This window comes from Aethalodelphis obliquidens, unplaced genomic scaffold (genome assembly GCF_003676395.1).
Source record: "Aethalodelphis obliquidens isolate GAN/ISIS:26980383/991018 unplaced genomic scaffold, ASM367639v1 scaffold85, whole genome shotgun sequence".
In the NCBI taxonomy this organism is placed as follows: Eukaryota; Metazoa; Chordata; class Mammalia; order Artiodactyla; family Delphinidae; genus Aethalodelphis; species Aethalodelphis obliquidens.
The window spans coordinates 7,036,122-7,054,940 of record NW_020838029.1 but is presented as its reverse complement, the minus strand read 5'-3'; the positions used below and the strand labels follow the sequence as shown (position 1 = coordinate 7,054,940).

At 40.6% G+C, this 18,819-nt stretch overlaps 1 protein-coding gene across 1 annotated transcript; it reads right to left on the bottom strand.

The window, feature by feature from the left end:
* Positions 1-4,837: 4,837 nt before the first annotated feature.
* Positions 4,838-11,267, bottom strand: LOC113613114 (rho-related GTP-binding protein RhoG-like). Its single transcript, XM_027093574.1, has 2 exons — positions 11,145-11,267; positions 4,838-6,885 (listed from the first exon to the last, which is right to left on the bottom strand). Exons 1-2 carry the CDS (start codon positions 11,244-11,246, stop codon positions 6,295-6,297), a joined length of 693 nt encoding a protein of 230 aa, XP_026949375.1. The 5' UTR covers positions 11,247-11,267; the 3' UTR covers positions 4,838-6,294.
* Between the last annotated feature and the right edge of the window lie 7,552 nt (positions 11,268-18,819).

Here is an 18,819-nt window from a genome sequence, read left to right as displayed (position 1 = left end):
GTGACCCTACCAGCCCCTACCGGATGCGGAATAAAGAAAAACAGAACCGGAAAGGCCGCCAGTCCTACGAGAAAGGAGAATTGGTGTCACTACATTACTAGAGGCTTTTGATTGGATTATATGCGATCAGGAGGCTGGATCTGTGAAAAGCGGTTAGTCAGAGAAAACGTTCGCTCCCGCCCCCTTCCACTTATCTAAGCAGGAGCTGTCTCAGTGTACTGGGGGGAGAGTGCTTCCTAGGTCACGTGATCTACGTACTGGTAACCGCAGGTAACCACGCCACAGGACATGGAAGTAAAGATTAGAACCGGTTTTTCTCGTCTGTGTTGTCTCCTCTTGTACTGTTTCGTTCCAAAGAGAAACTGGCAGTGTGCCAAAGGTACCTTTGCAGTTAGTTGTTTTGAATTAAAATTTACCCTTAGAAATGGACTTTCTCCCCCCCTGTTTTTTTCGGGAAATGTGAAACTAAAAGATAAGTAAAACGAACAGGCGAACCTTAACCTAGATTCACAGTTTTAACATTTTGCTAGGTTTGTTTTCCTGAACCATTTAAAAGTGGGTTACGGATATCGTGATTCTTCACCCCTAAAAATACTTTTTTCAACACAACCACAATACCATTAGCACATATTTAAAACTTAACATTAATTCAGTATCATTTAACATACAGTCCGTATTTAAATTTCCAAAATTGTCCTAATTGGAGCATTTTACATTTCAATCCGGGATCCACTCAAGGTTCATGCATTGTATTTGTTTATCTCCCTTTAGTCTCTCAATCCAGAATCGACCAGCTTTTTTCTTTGTGTTGCATGACCGTACGTATTTGGAAGTTGTCTTGAAGGGAAGGGAAGTTGTCTTGAAAATATTCTATATGCTGAATTCGTCTAATCTTTTCTTCAAAGTGATTCCGGTTAAATATCTTACCGGTCATCAGAAGGCACAATGTCAGGTTGTCCCAATGTTGGTGATACTAAATTTGATCACTTCAAAAAGGTGTCCACCAGATCTCTCCGTCGCAATGACACATTTTTCCTTTTGTATTAGTAAATAACCTATGGGGTGGTACTTTGAAATTCTGTGAATATTCTGTTCCCTATCCCCTTGCACCCAAAGGTTTTAGCATCCGTCGATGATCCTTGCCTGAATCAATTATATTGGAAGAGTGCAAAAGGGTGATTTTTCTAATTCTTAATTCCTTCTACATTTATTAACTGGACTTATTCAGTAAAGAACTTTCCTTTTTCTTATCTCCTTTCTTGTATTTTTATTTTAATGTGTTACAATCTAACACCATCATTATCCTTTTTGATCCTCAAACTGTTACAAATTTGTCCAATGGTTACCACTTCACTCTGGCTCCTGTGTCCTTTTGACATGACCCCAATTAGTCTTTGGGCACTTCCTTGCTTTTTGGCACAAGATGTTCCAGGCTCACTCTGTGCATTCCCTGTCCTGGGTCTGATATAAGCCATTTCTCCAAGGAGCCCTGGTTCCTTTTAGTGGGGAATGGTGTTTAGAAACTGGGGCATCGGGAATTCCCTGGTGGTCCAGCGGCTAAGACTCCGCCCTCCCAATGCAGGGGGCCCAGGCTCGATCCACATGCAGCAACTAAGAGTTCGCGTGCTGCAGCTAAAGATCCCGCGTGCCGCAACTGAGACCCGCCACAGCCAAATAAATATTGTTTTTTAAAAACAAAACTGGGTCATCATTGCTTGTAGGCCCTTTCAGTGGAGAGAGAGAAAAAATTTTAAATTAATGAGTTTATACTAATACCTTCGATTCAAATCTAATACCACAGGGTTCTCCCTCGCCGTTCCCCATTTCATATTTGTATCTTGCTTCTCTTACAATGAAAACTCTGGTTCCTAACACCAATATATTACTCTTTTCAGAATTACAAGACCAATACCACTACCAACAATTAACCTAAGTAAAGTTCAGAAGTTCTTCGCAGTTTTCTGTCCTTAGACTATATCCTATTAAAAATTACGTGAATCTTTTTTTTTCCTCTGTGGAGTTGTTTCCGTTTGTATTCAACTTCAGGATTTGCTTTTATTGTCCTTTTTAATAAAAAGGATAAAAATTTTATAAAATTTTTATTTTTAAAAAATGTAAACTTTTACATGGTTCAAAGTCAAAACTATTTAAAAAGCTATTTCCAGAGAAGTCTTGCTCCCATGCCTACGCTCTCTGCCCCATTGTCACCCACTCCCTGTAACCATTTTCATTAATTTCTGGTTTATCCTTCGTTTATTATTTTTTCAATTGAGGCGTAATTGACATTAACATTAGTTTCAGATGTACAGCATGATTCGCTATTTGTATTTCCTTTTTCTTTTTGAAAATATATGCAAATGAGTATGTTCTTATCTCTTCTTTTTCGTTATATACCCATGTATTGTTTGATTCCGTTTATATGAAATGTTCAGAAAAGACAAAGATTAGTGGTTGCCTAGGGCTGGGGGTGGGAACGGGGATTAACCGCATGAGGGATCTCTTTGGGGTGATGGAAGTGTTCTCAAACTTAATTTTGGTGATGGTTGCATGACTCGGTAAATTTACTAAAAATCATTAAATTGTACACTTGAAATAGGTGAATTGTACAGTATGTAAATTATACCTCAATAAAGCTGTTTTTAAAAAAACACAAAACATGGTTTTGCACTTCTTTACTCACCAGCGCTATTTACAGTTGCCAGCCAGGATTGGGGGGGTTCTTTGTGTTTTTTTTGGGGGGAGGAGATCGAACCCACTCCCTCAGCAGTGAAGGCACAGAGTCCTAACCACTGGACCACCAGGGAATTCCCTAGTTCATTTTTATAACAAACGGGAAGATTTTTCTGAGATAACTGGAAGAGGCAAAAAATATTAAATGATATATCTTATCTTCACAACCCAGCCCCTAGCACAGTCAAGCCTGTAACACAGTAGGAGCTTGATAATTGTTTACTGAATGTAGTGTAATAAGTGAGGAAAATCACCAACAGGGAACTAACTGGTCTGTCATTATTGAAAACCAGGAAATGAAGCTAAATCCTGGGGATGAATAGGTAGGGGGTGGGCAGGAACTAGACAATCAATGTTAGCAGGGCAGACAGTTCCTTACCCTGATTATCTGATGTAGAGAAATAAGCACAGCTACACATAGGTGCCATGTGCAATATGACAATTATAGTTATTTCATCCTTTGCAAGCTGAAAAGCATTTAGAAACCACTCAAAGCAAAGGGGTGGTGGGGAGGAATTGCTTTGATTTTTAGAAAACGATGGACCCAGTAAAATCAGAAAAGTTTATTACCATTCCTTATGAATAATTTAAAAGTGATATTAGCATGTTAGTCTTCATACAAATTCCTTTCAAGTATAAAAACCAAGATGTCAGTGTATGCTTAAGACTACTAAATCAGACCAATACAAAACCACTCTCTCAGACTTGTGGATCACACCTCCATTTATTAGAGGACACAAATTTGCCCAAACCAAACCCAGGCTTACATTTGGGAATTTGCCAGGCAAAGGGAGAGCAGGAGGCACTATTAAATTAAAAGCCAACTTAAAAGATTTCAGTAGCTAATTAGAAAGTTCCCAGAGACCCAGGTGACAGCCATGTTTCTAACCCCTTTGAACCGTGAAGTCCCGTGAGCACCCAAGGTGGCATCAATCAGAACATCCTGAGACTGGAATACACTTTCATTTGGCTGCCTTTGGGAAAACCCAGTGACTCTACCCAAGGGCAGTGGGCACAGTGCCCAGAAGCCAGTTGACTTCTACGGTGGCCACGTTACTGTAACAGCAGCCCCACTTTCCAAAGTGCTACTGGGCCTTAGTTGAGGAGGTCCACCCTCACCCTCTTCCAGTTGACTCACTTCTCATACATAATCCCTGCCACCCCCAGGAGGCCCTGAGTCACACACTGGAAAACAGATACAATACATTGGACCTGAGATAGAAGGCAAGCGCTGGACAACAGTATTCATCCTGGATCCTCCACAGCTTTAGACAATCAGCAGTGTAGAAATATACACCAGTGAAGTACTATGTGAAGTGGAGGGTACAGTCATGAAGGAAAAAGAAAACAAAACACTAGTCCACCGTGAGGGAAAAGGCAACCAGAAGAAAAGGAGGAAGAATAGAGAATTTACATAACCATTTTTAGAAAATATTTATTTATTTATTTATTTTGGCTGCACCAGGTCTTAGTTGAGGCAGGCGGACTTCTTAGTTGCGGCAGGCGGGATCTAGTTCCGCGACCAGGGACCAAACCTGGGCCCCCTGCATCGTCAGCGCAGAGTCTTACCCACTGGACCACCAGGGAAGTCCCTACATAACCTTTTATCTTCTATCAATACTTGATATTTGACCTCCAGTTTCCAGGTTCTCCAAGAGTAGGGTTGCCAGATTTAGCAAATAAAAATACAGGATGCCCCATTAAATTTGAATTTCAGATAAACAGCAAATAATTTTTTAGTGTAAGTGTGTCCCAAATATTGCACGGAACACACTTATACTAAACAATTATGGTATTTTATCTGGCAACCCTATTCAGGAGGTTCAGTTAGCCTGAGGTTACTCTGATCATATCCCGTCAAAGAGCAACAGCAAGATGATCACAGAGCGAAGCTCAGGCACTCCACCCACCCCAAGGGAAGGTATGTGTTCCTTTTAGCTCCATTTCCCAAACTCTCAAAAATCCCATGCTGTTCTGGCAGGGTGAGAGGATCTGTGCACGGTGGAGTTGTCAACCACTATTTGCCAGGTAGAGAAGTTAAGGTTTCCTTCCATATCAAATGAAGAAGGTCAAAAATACAACTAGGGAGAAGGAGCAGCAGGCCCGCTGGGATATGGAATCTGACTCCTTCCACCCCGAGAGCAGGCTGAGCAACTCCAGCAACACCATCACAAGGGCGACGACAGCCCTGCGGCCTGGAAACCCAACGTACCCCAGCTCTCTTGGAGCAACCTCAAAAGGCATACAGGGCTGAACAAACACACAGGGAGATATACAGAGGCGGGAGGAACAGGAAGAGAGCAAGGTAGTCTTTATAGTGACTCAGAGGAATGACAGCAGAAGAGAAGTATCAGAGGGAATCACAGAACCCCCTGACAGTGACTGGCAGGACATTTTATTTCGTTGGTCGTTTCATTGGTTTTATTTAGGGGGTTAATCTTCAGTGGTCTTTCCTTCAAGCGGAAGGATGATGAGAGAAAAAAGAGCCACACAGAAGCCTCAGAGACACAGCTCTTCAGAGGGACTGTTCATTACACATCACCGTGCCTATTGTGCTAGCAGAATCCAAGAGCAGATCTGAACATCAGATCCCACAGCCAATATACTATCGTGACTAAGTGCCAAACCCACCTCCTGAGGATGGAAGAGGAACCAATAACAAGGCCATGGCTGGTAAACATTCCTCTCAAAGGCAATGAAGAGGGAAACAGCACAAAGAACAGGACCACATTATGCTTTTTTCACAGTCTCCGCCATGAGAATTCCCAGTCCCTTGTAATCCAGCATCTCTGAAACTGTGTTCCCAGAGATGTTAATAGGTGTTGCATGGGGCCAAAAAACAAAAGTTCAGTGAAATAAGTTTGGGAAATATTGCATACTTATTAAAAGTTATAACTTCCTGCAGTAGAAGAAACTATTCGGCATTATTTAAATCACTGGTTCCTGCCTTATTTGACCACAGAACCCTTTTAAGAAACATCTATTACCATCTCACAGAACTCTAGAAATGCTGCTTAACCATTATTGCAAAAATATCTCCTCTCAAGAATGGAAAGAGCATGTCAACATTGGGAACACCCAGGAATCACACATAAGATGGTTTCCAAAAATTAGTATATCAGAAAGCTTAAGGCAATGATTTGAAAATTTGGAGAACCTTGTCCTTCTGTGAGGCACTTGCTCAACGGTAAATACAGCCAGGAACGCTGAAATTAGATTTTAAACAGCCAAGCAAAAGCCTACAAACAACAGTGCTAGGCTGCTCTGCTTAGTCGTGGCCTGGCCAGGACAGAAAAGAACAGCACTTGGTGGCATCTCCTCTTACCACTTCGACAGGAGAGACACACACACTCACTCTCTCAAACTTCCTCCAAAAGGTTCAGACCAAACTTCAAAGCAGCCAAGTGCAAACTAGCCTCTCCTTGTTCCTCCAAAAGCTGAATAACCTGGAGTCTAGGGTTTCCAGGGGAAGAGATAAGTGGCTCACGCTGGCATTGTTAAATGCTGTCAAAGGAATTCCCCCTTATTCTCCTTAGGTGCAGTCCCCAAGCAGCACCCCAAAAGCTATAAGAGGACACACTTCTTGCTGTTCTTCTTTGTGGCAGGGTAAAGCACAGCCCGGACAGCTTCTGAAAATACCTCATGGACCCCATCCTGCATCAGGGCTGAACATTCCAGATACTTCACAGCCCCCACCTGCTTAGCCAGGGAAGTGCCTTGCTGAGGAGTTGTGGGCACTAGGCTCTGTTCCTTCAGCTTCTTCACTGTCTCAATGTCACTTCGCAGGTCCCTCTTGGTGCCTACCAGCAAAACAGGTACATTGGGGCAATGATGGGAGACCTCTGGGTACCACTTATGCCTCACATTGGCATAAGAAGATGGGTTGCCAATGGAAAAACAAATGACGAAGATATTGGTCTGGGGGTAGGAGAGTGTTCGCAGTCGGTCATACTCCTCTTGGCCAGCTGTGTCCCACAGGTTCAGGCTGACGATCTGGCCGTCCACAGATGTCTGGGCACTATAGTTGTCAAAGACAGTAGGGATATACTCCTCGGGAAAGGCGTTTGTTGTGTAACTGATGAGGAGGCAGGTCTTACCTACAGCCCCATCTCCTACAACCACACATTTAATCGTCTGCATTCTTCCCTTGGAGTCCTACAGACAAGAGAGAAAGAAAGAATGTTCACAGACGTCTGGTTAATTTAGGGAGCCTAAGCCCTATAAACATTTCTCTCTGAGAAGAAAGAAAGGAGGTGAGACCCCCCCCACCGCCACCGCCACTTGCCTGGCCTCTTAACACTATGGAAGAGTCAGCTGCAAAAGGTTGCAGAGGGCAAGAATTCTTACCATGGAGTCCATGGACTGCTAGAGGATAAGCTTCAGTAGATTCTAGAAGCCACCTCTGCAGTTATGTGCAATATTATGTGCATAAGGAAATTTTTCTGGAAAGAAGATCCAAAGCTGTCATCAGACTCTCAAAAAGGACTGTGAGCCCAACAAGATAGGTTATTTATGTTGCAGTATCGTCATAAGGTCTGCATATACAGTATCAAAGGTTCTAAAATATAGCAGATGCTAAATAAATGTTAACTAATTAAAAAACAAAAAAATTGGTATAGAAAGAAGGTTCCCAAGGTTGAAACGAAAGGAAACATGTCTCTTACTTTGGGTCTGTGGCTATAGACTCAGCAAAGGACACTCTGTTCCTGAAAAAGTGACATCATAATATTGGAGAGAAAGGTAGGCCAGTCAGACTCAGCCATATAGAGAAGTGGCTAAGAGTCCAGACTCTGAAGTCAGACCTCCTGGAGTCGAAAATCAGTCCTCTCTTTTCCTAAGCTTTGTGAAACTCGGGCAAGTTTTTAACCTGAAGCTTACATGAAAGAATGCATGTGCTGTACTTATTAGTGCCTGCCACATAGGAAGTACTCATTAAGTGTTAGAAGCTACTATGACTTCACAGAAATTACTAATCTGCCGGGGAAGGCAAAAGTTCTATAATGTGAGTACAATGCTAGACAAACCAGGGGGTCTCACCCCTTCCGACCTTATCTGAGTAAAACTACAGGTCATAACACCACTATATTCTCGTCCATTTCTTCATGAATCAAGTATTTGCGAGGTAATGGTACAACACAGATGATCTCCAAGGAGCATGTTTACTATGAGCTCCCATGTCTGTATCCCCTTATTAATATTCTGTCAATGCCCTACTGTGTCAGTGCCTCCACAGCACTCCATTTTCTTTAGCTTCTTAACTAGTACCCTAATTTCAGATCCAATCCTCACGGCACTAACTTCAAGTGTCCGAACATGGAGGAAAGGGGACACATTATCATATGTATTTGATTATGGAAAAAAATTTGAGAATCAATTAGTTTCTCACCTTGGGAATGTGGGGGAATAGACACATTCCCCCATCCTGCTGTCTTATTAGCTAAGGTCTACATTAGGTCCATATCATAGACAAAAACCAGACAAAACAAAACAGCTCATTTTGGGTGAAGGTAAAAAAAAGTTGGCCTTCTCAGCATGCTTCGCACAGGCCCGCTAGGGGTAGCTCTCTCCTCACACAGCCAGCTCTGCCCAGTGAGGCGTTCCACCTAGAAGGCTTCCTTTCCTTGGCACAGGTCCCACAGCTAAAAGTCCAGAGCCTGATTCAGCTCTAGTAGGCAGTCATCCCAGAAGACTCACTGACCATAGCTGTCTTTTTCCATCTAGGAATACGCATGAGGATCAAACACACAAGGTCAATGGAAACAGGGCAAAGTCACCACCACACTCCTTGAGAATAGCCTTCCTTGACTTTCCCAGTTTGGATTAATTTCTTTTGCCTCTGATAGCAATCACTCCCTGTACAACTCATCTTTCCAGCCGCCTCTAGGTATCATCCGGTGTCTCTGCTCAAAGTGACAACAGTGCATCTGAGGGGGTTGCTGAACCAGAGCAAAACTCTTAGGCACAAAGACCGTTTTGCATCCGAAGTTCAGCTCCTCACCTCTATAACTAGGAAGAGCCATCTACACTCTTTTCTACTTGTTTACGTCTACCAGTACTCCTGGTATATATAATAAATACCAGGCCTACATGATGAAATGCACCTAGAACATCCCAGGTCTAAACAAAACCAAAACATCCTCACCTATAGCAAACTCTCAAAGAAAGGGAAGGTTCAGCAGAAGTGGGGGGGCTGCTTTGTACAGTTGACTCATTCATTCAGCCCACATATTCATTATACGATTTTCTCTGCTTGTGTGTATATTTGAAATTCTCCATATTTAACAAGTTTAAAAATAAGACTAAAAAATATAATCCAAGAGAATTGAAGACAGGATCTCAAAGAGATAATCGCACACCCACGTTCATTGCATCATTATTCACAATAGCCAAGAGATGGAAGCAACCTAAATGTCCATCGATGGACAATGGATAAAGAAGAAAAATATATATGCATATATATATAATTCAGCCTTAAAAAGAAAAAGGAAATCTTTTCATACACTACAACATGGATGAACCTTGAAGACATTATGCTAAGTGAAATAAGCCAGTCACAAAAAGCCAAATATTGCATGATTCCACTTATATGAGGTATCTAGAATAGTCAAATTCATAGAAACAGAAAGTAGAATGGTAGTTGCCGGGGGCAGGGGGAGGGGGAAATGGGTAGTTGTTTAAGGGGTACAGACTTTCAGTTTTTCAAGATAAAAAAATTCTAAAGATCTATTGCACAAAAATGTGCATATAGTTACTGTACTGTACACTTTAAAATGGTTAAAAATGCTAAAAATAAAAATAATACTTTTTAAAGGGCTGGGAACTCTGAGAGAAGGCTAGGAGTTACAAGAGAGAGGCAAATATTCTGTTTATCACCCATATGAGAAAAGCTTGTTTCGTTCAGCTCCAGCATCCAGCACAATGCTGTCCAGTTACAGATCACCCACAGCTTTTCCCTCATCACCACCACTATCCACACACTCTCCCAGGCACTACTATGCACAATGCACTGCTAGGAGAGACTCAAAGAAGGGTTAAAAAATAAAGAACGATGATAGAAGTTTATAGTCTTAGGGTAAAGGCAGGACTTCTATAAAAAGGTAAACAATAATACACAGTAAAGCATGGTCCAGAGAAAAATAAGTTGCTATGAGGAAACAAGGGGAAATTAAAAACTGAGAGCCTGTTACAGGCATTGTGTAAAATACTTTCACATATCTTATTTAAGCTTCATAGTAGCACTGTAAAGTAGACATCACCTCAGCTCAGAGATCACTAAATATGCCTCTAGGATTGGAAATTGGAAGAGGCCTGGAGCTGCAGAGACCAACACCTCAGAAGGCATTCACTTTTAACCTTGGAATTACAGTTTCTTCTAAATCTTCCATTCTCATCTGACAAAGCATCCTTCTTCACATGTACATTTCCCAGCAGTCACTTTTCTCCTAGGTTAGAGGCACAACATAAAAGACCCCATAACTGGACTTCCCTGGTGGCGCAGTGGTTAAGAATCCGCCTGCCAATGCAGGGGCACGGGTTTGAGCTCTGGTCCGGGAAGACCCCACATGCCGCGGAGCAACTAAGCCGGTGTGCCACAACTGCTGAAGCCGGGGCGCCTAGAGCCCGTGCTCCGCAACAAGAGAAGCCACTGCAATGAGAAGCCCGCGCATCCCAACGAAGAGTAGCCCCCGCTCCCGCAACTAGAGAAAGCCCGTGCGCAGCAACGAAGACCCAATGCAGCCAAAAATAAATAAATTTTAAAAAAAGACCCAGTAGCAGTAAAGACAAGAATGTAGCTCAGAGTATTACTATTTCTAGCACATTCTCCCCCCAAGTCTCACCCTTTCCAAAAGTCAAACCCACTTGAAATCACTCTAACTTTCTGAAACTAAGACAATTCAGCAGAAGACCCTCATTTTTATTCACTACTTTCTGCAACTTAGTTATCTACTAAATCCGGGAAGCTTTTTCACATTGAAGACTGACTTTTTGGTTCAAGTCCAGTCAAAGACACCCCAGGGCGAAGGAAGCCATGTGAACACTCCCCAACCCGGAGCCAGGGAAGACTATCCTGCGCTTGGAAACTTAACCAGAGAGGCAATTCTAGTGACCCATCGATAGCCACCGCAAGCCCGCTCGGCCTTTCCCTCACATCCTTTCCACCGAGGGTCCTTGGTTCTGGGACTTCAGATGGACTCGTGAGCCTGGGACAGAGAGGTGCCTCACGTCGGATTCACAAATAGGAAGAGCTGGCTCGATCTCCCCCGCTATACATACAACTCATCCCACTCTCAAATCCCTTCCATCCAAGGAGTGGCTCATATACTAAGGTAACCGTCCCGGGGATGGGGAGACTCGAAGAGAAAAGAGCGGATGAGGGGGCCTCCTGGGGGGGGGTGGTTCTCCATAAGGATTACCCGGCAAACTAGTCGTCCTCCCGCGCTGTTGAACCGCAGCTGGCAGAGCCTCCCAGGCGTCTCTCGCTGGGCTGGGCAGGCTCGGCTGGCTCGGCGCCACATCCGGGCAGCTACCGAGTCCCGCCCCCGTCGTCGGACGCAGTCTCCCTCCGGTGCCCCGCGACCTCCTGGGAAATGGAGTTCTAGTGCCCGCCGCGTGCTCTGCAAGTCGTTGGCTTCTAAACTACACCTTTGGGTAATCAAGGATCTCTGGGGTCCCAGTTCCTCGGTTCGGAGGTCCCCGAGCTTCACATTTCCCGTGACAAAGTGAGGCCGCTTCCTCCTCCCCGGACCGCTGTTTTCTCCTCAAGACAAATATTAACATAAAGAGGCAGTCAGGGAACTGAAAAAGTGTTAGTAAAAACGGAGGCGATAAAAGAAAATGTGGTAGTGAGTTAAGGTAGCTGTCACCATATATTAGTTTGCATTTTCTAGAGTTTTATATAAATGAAATCATACAGTATGCACTTTTTTTAACAGCTTTATTGAGATATAAATTCACATACCATACAATTCACTCACTTAAATTGTACAATTCAATAGTTTTTGATATATTACATTATTAATTTTTAAAAATAGTAGTAAATATATATAACAAAATTTGCCATTTCAACCATTTTTAAGTGTACAATCCAGTGGCGTTAAGTACATTCGCAATGTTGTGGAACCATCACCCTTGTCTATTTCTGAAACTTTTTCATCACCCCGAATAGAAACTCTGTACCCACTAAACAATAGCGGCTCATTCCCCTCTTCCCACAGCCCCTGAAAACCAACCTCTAATCCACTTTCTGTCTCCATGAATTCGACTTGTCTAGCTACTATTCATCTATTGATGGACATTTGGATTGTTTCCAACTTTTGACTATTGTGAATAATGCTGCAATGAACACTGGTGTACAAGAATATGGTTTTGTTGATTTTTCTCTATTGTTTGTTTTCTATCTCACTGATTTCCACTTTGATCTTCATTATTTTTGTTCTTTGAGTTTTATTTGCTCTTCTTTTTACTGAAGTGAAAGCTGAAGCTATTGTTTTGAGACTTCCTTCTGTTCTGATATAGGTGTTTAGTGCTTAAAAATTACCCTGTAACTATTGTTTCAGCAGAATGTCATGAATTATATGGTGTGGTTTCATTTTCATTCAGTTCAAAATATGTTCTAATTTCTTTTTTGATTTCTTCTTTGTCCCATGTGTTGTCTAGAAGTGGATTAGTTTTCAAATATTTGAGGATTTTCCAGAGATGTTTCTGTTATTGATAGGTAATTTAAATTCCATTATTCATATTTTGTGTGACTTGAATCCTTTCAAATTCATTGAGACTTGTTTTGTGGCCTAGAATATAGCCTATCCTGGTAAATACTCCATGTACACTTGACAAGAATGTGTACTTTGCTGCTATTGGGTGGACTGTTCTATAAATGTCAACCAGGTCAATTTGGTTGATAGTGTTATTTACTTCTATATCCTTGCTCATTTTATGCCTACTCGTTCTATCAGTTATTAAGAGTATTGAAATCTCTGACTTGAATTGTGGATTTGTTTATTTCTCTTTGCAAGTTTATCAGTTTTTGATTCATGGATTTTTTTTTTTTTTTTTTTGGCCATGCCACTCAACATGTGAGATCTTAGTTCCCGGACCAGGGATCGAACCCGCACCCCCTGCAGTGGAAGCGCAGAGTCATAACCACTGGACAACCAGGGAAGTCCATGATTCACATATTTTGTAGGTCTTATATTAGATGCACAAGCGTTTAGAATTGTTATGTCCTCTTCATTAATTGACCCCTCTATCATTATGAAATTACCTTCTTTATTCATGGTATCTTTGCTCTGAAATCTACTTTGTCCAATATTAATATAGCCCCTCCAGCTTTCTTTTGACTAGTGTTATCATGGTACATCTTTTTTTTTACATACTTTTACTTTTAACCTATTTGTGTCTTTGTATTTAAGGAGTATTTTTTGTAGGAAGCATACGGTTGGGTCTTGCTTTTTTTACCCAATCTGATCATCTTTACCCTGTAACTGGGGTGTTTAGACCATCTACATTTAACGTGATTGTTGATTTGTGATTGTTAGGTTTGAGTCTGTCATCTTGCTATTTGTTTTCTATTTGCCCCATCTCTTCTTTGTTCTCTTTTTCTGCCCTCTTTTGGATTAATCAATATTATTATTATTATTATTATTTTTTTAATCAATATTATTTTTATTCCATTTAATCTCCTTTGTTGGCTTATTGGCTATACCCTCCCCCTTTTTTTGGGGGGGGGCACATCGAGCGGCATGTGGGATCTTAGTTCCCCAACCAGGGATCAAGCTCGCGCCCCCTGCATTGGAAGCATGGAGTCTTAACCACTGGGCAATCAGGGAAGTCCCTAGCTATACCTCTTTGTTTTTTTATTTTAGTGGTTGCTTAAAGGTTGATAGTGTACATCTATAAGTTATCAGTTTACCTTTAAGTGTTTATTATACCACTTCACAAACAGTATAAGAACCTTACATTATTATACTTCCATTCTCTCTTCCTGGACCGCTCGTTATGCATTCTACTTTTATCTCATGATACATTGTTATTATTTTTGTTTAAACAGTTATTTTTTTTTATTTTATTGTTTTTGGCTGCGTTGGGTCTTCATTGCTGTGCTCGGCCTTTCTCTAGTTGCAGCGAGCCAGTGCTACTCTTCGTTGCGGTGCACCGGCTTCTCATTGTGGTGGCTTCTCTTGTTGCAGAGCACAGGCTCTAGGCGCCCTGGCTTCAGTAGTTGTGGCACGTGGGCTCAGTAGTTGTGGCTCGCGGGCTCTAGAGCGCAGGCTCAGTAGTTGTGGCGCACAGGCTTCGTTGCTCCGTGGCATGTGGGATCTTCCCCGACCAGGGCTTGAACCCGTGTCCCCTGCATTGGCAGGCGGATTCTTAACCACTGTGCCACCAGGGAAGCCCTAAATAGTTACTTTTTAATACTGCATTATTTAGAGCAGTTTCAGGGTCACAGCAAAATTGAGCGGAAGGTAGAGAGTTCCCATGATATGTCTGTTACAATCAACAAACCTACATTGGCACATCATTATCATCCAAAGTCCACAGTTTACCTTAGGATTTATTCTTGGAGTTGTGCATTCTACGAGTTTTAACAAATGTATTCACCATTATAGTATTATACAGAATAGTTTCACTGCCCTAAAAATCCTCTGTGGCCTGCCTATGCATCCCTCCCTCCCTCCTAACCCCTGGCAGCCACTGATCTTTTTACTGTCTCTTAGTTTTGCCTTTTCTAGAATGCTATATAGTTGTAATCAATCTTTAGCCTTTTCAAATTGGCTTCTTTCACTTAGTAATATGCATTTGAATTTCATCCGTGGCTTTTCATGGCTTTATAGCTCATTTCTTCTTTTTTAAAAATAGAGTTTATTTTTCAGAGTAGTTTTAAATTCAAATCAAAATTGAGCTGAAAATAGAGAGTTCCCATATATTCCCTGCCCTCTCACATGTACAACCTCCCCCATGATCAACATCCTACACTAGAGTGGTACAGTTTTTACAATTGATAAACCTACACTGATACATTATTACTACCCAAAGTCCAGTTTGCATTAGAGTTCACTCTTGGTGGTGTACATTCTATGAGTTTTGACAACTGTATGATGACATGTATTCACCATTATAGTATCGTACAGAATAGTTTCACTGCCCTAAAAATCCTCTGTGGTCCACCTATTCATTCCCCTCTCCCCCCAGTATCTGACAACTACTGACCTTTTTATTGTCTCCATAGCTTTGCCTTAGTTGGAATCATACCATATGTAGCCTTTTCAGATTGGCTTCTTTCACTTAGTAATGTGCATTTGAGGTTCCTCCATGTCTTTTCCTGGCTTGATAGCTCATTTCTTTTTAGTGCTGAATAATATTTCATTGTCTGGATGTACCACAGTTTATCCATCTACCCACTGAAGGACATCTTGGTTGCTTCCAAGATTTGGCAATTATGAATAAAGCACTATAAACATCTAAGTGCAGGTTTTTGTGCAAACATAAGTTTTCAACTCATTTGGATAGACACCAAGGAGCGTGATTGCTGGACCATATGGTCAATTATCTTTTTAAAACAGCTTTATTGAAATACAATTTACATACCATAAATTCATTCACTTTAAGTATACAATTAAATGATTTTTAGTAAATTTACAACATTGTGCTACTATCATCACAATCTGATTTTTAAATTTTTTTTCATGTCTGGTTTTAAAACATTTCCGTCACCCCAAAAAGATCCTTCATGCCCAGTTACAGTCACTCCCTGTTCCCAACCCCCAGGCAACAACCACTAATCCACTTGTCTCTACAAAGTTGTCTTTCCTGACCATTTGACATGAATGGGATCACATAGTATATCATCTTTTTGTATTCGGTTTCTTCCACTTAGCGTAATGTTCTTGAGTTTCATCCACAATGTAGCATGTATCAGTATTTCATCCCTTTCTATTGCCAAATTATATTTTTACTTTTTAAATCAAATATATAGAGGTATAATTTATATACCACTAAATAAGCTCATTTTAAGTTTATAGCTTGATGACTTCTGACAAATGTATGTACCACGTAATTACTACCACAATCAAGACATACATTTCCATCACCCCCAAATAGTTCCCTTGTACCCCTTTGTAGTCAATCCTTACCACCCCTAGCCCCAGAGGACCACTGTTCTGCTTGCTGTCACTGAAGATTAATTATACCTTTCTAGAACTTCATATAAATGGAATCAGAGCATTTACTCTTTTGTGTCCTTTTTTTTTTTGGAATAGGATATCTCAGATAACTGAGCAACTGCTCCAGAGAAGCATGGTTTTCAGCACAGTTTTATATCTTGTCAGAACAAAGAACATCAAATAAGTCAGGGATACATTCCTTCAGAGTTTCAAAAAAAAGCAGATCAGTATATACACAGTGAGTCTCTATGGCCCTGGCACCTGGGAAGGGAGTCTTATCATCAAAGGAGTACTAGCACTGGTATCCCAAAAGGGAGGCATTTAATCTTTATTTTTAATATGGACATTATTTCTGGTCAGTGTACCCTTTTCTTTAATAATTACAGCAGGTGTACGATGTATGTTTGATAGGCCACAAGCAGGTTGTTTTAGCTAGCATAAAATTCAAGTTAAATCATGTATAAGCCAGAATGACTTCCCTCATACCTCAATATGTGAAAATTTCTTTCATCACATTGTATATGATAGCTTGATAGTTACCTTCTTAACTTGTATAAGTATTTTGATTTTTCAAAAACCATGAGCTGCTAATTATTTTCTCAGCATAATATTTCTGAGATTTATTCGTGTTGTGGGGCATAACAGTAGTTCATTCCCTTTTATTGCTTAGTAGCATTCAATCGCAAGGATATATAGCAATTTTTTTCTAGTTTGGGGCCATTATGGATAAAGTTGCTATGAATATTGTATATAAGTCTTGTTGACGAAAATAAAAAATAATCTATAATAGGAAGAGAAAAGAGTTTTATTTGAGCCAAACTGAGGACTGTAGCCCAGAAGACAGCCTCTCAGATAACCCTGAAGAACTGCTCCAGATAAGCATGGTTTTCATCACAATTTTGTATCTGGTCAGAGCAAAGAACATCAAACAAGTCATAGACACATTCTTTCAAGGTTTCCAAAAACAAACCAAAAACCAAATCAGCATGTGCACAGCGAGTCAGTACTGGTCTTGGCACCTGGGAAGGGAGTCTTATCATGGAAGGAGTATCAGTATTGGCATCTCAGGAAGGGAGGCATTTAATCTTTATTTTTAACATGGACATTGTTTACTTCTGGTCAATGCATCCTTTTCTTTAATAACTAAAGCAGAGTTACAATCTATGTTTGTTAGGCCACAAACAAGCTGTGTGCATAAAATTCAAGTTAACTCAAGCCAGAATGACTTCCCCATACCTCAATATTTGAACATTTCTTTCATCAATCAGTCTTTTTGTGGACATATGTTTTCATTTCTCTTGAGGGATACCTAAGAGTGGAATTGTTGGGTCATTGGGTAGGTGTATGTTTAACTTTGTATGTTTAACATTTTAAAAAACTATCAAATAGTACAGCAAAGTGGTTGTACCATTTAAAATTCTAATGTATGAGAGTCCCGGTGCTCCACATCTTCACCATCACTTAGTATTGTCTTTTTAATTTAGCAATTCTAGTGGGTATATATAGTGGTATTTCACATGCATTTCCCTGATGCCCAATGACTTGAGCAGCTTTTCATTTACTTAATTGCTATTGATACATCTTTCCTGGTGTAGTGTCTGTTCAAATCTTTTGCCTATTTTGCTATTAGGTTGTTTTCTTATTTGGAGTTGTAAAAGCTCTTTATATATTCTGGATACAAATCCTTTATCAGAATAGGTATTGTGAATATTTTCTCCCACTCTGTGGCTTGCCTTTCATTTTCTTAAATGAAATAGCAGAAGTTAATTTTGATGATGTCCAATCAAATTTTTCTTTTATGCTTAGTGCTTTTTTTATCCTCTCCTATATAAGAGAACATTGCCTATATTCTTATATATTTTATAGCTTTTGTTACTGTTGTGAATGAAATTTCATTTTCTACTTAGTTATTGCTTATATAGAAAGTTATTGATTTAGATATATTTTATAAGTGGCCATCTTGCATGTAAATATTTCTTTTTTAATAACTTGTAAGTTGACTCTCTTGGATTTTCATATCAACTGGAAATAATGACAGTTTTGTCTTTTTCTTAATATTTATTTATTTGGTTGCACCAGGTGGGCTCCTTAGTTGCAGCTCGCTAGCTCCTTAGTTGCAGCATGCAGGCTTCTTAGTTGTGGCATGTGGGATCTAGTTCCCTGACCAGGGATCAACCCGGGCCCCCTGCATTGGGAGCGTGGAGTCTTAACCACTGCACCACCAGGGAAGTCCTGACAGTTTTGTCTTTGCCTTGCCAGTATTTATACCTCTTATTTTGATTTCTCATTTCATGGCATTGGTCAAGACTTCCAGCATAATGCTAAATGGTAGCTAAGTTACCTATGAAGGTCCGAGATTAGATTTTGGAGAATAACAGTGAGACTGGAGAGAAGCTAGAGTCACTACAAGGAAAGAATCAATAGAACTTGGTAACTAACTGAATAAGGGGAATGAAAGAGAAACACAGGTTAGAAATAATTAGGATATTAAGCTTAGGAACAGGGAGAATGAAATATCCATTATCAGAAAGGAGGAAACGAAGAGAATTACTTGGCATGGGGGAAATAGTAAGCTCAATTTTAGATATTTTCAGTTTGAGTTTACAATAGGGCTTTCATGCAGAAGTGTCCTGTAGGCAGTTAGAAATAGAGAACTGGAGTTTGGATGAGAGGCCTGGGCTAGAGATGAAGATTTTAGTCATTAACAAAGGTGATGTTTATTTTTAAATTGATGTATAGTTGATTGACAGTATTATATTAGTTTCAAGCAAAGGTGATAGTTGAAACAGTAGTGTAGATTAGTTACCTGAAAAGGAAAGTTAAAGAAAAAGAGAAGAGTTCAACATTGGGTCTCAAGGGTACAGGTAGGAGGAAGTAGAGGAGCCAAGAAAAAATAAAAAAGGATTTAGAACAGAAGAACATGCAGAAT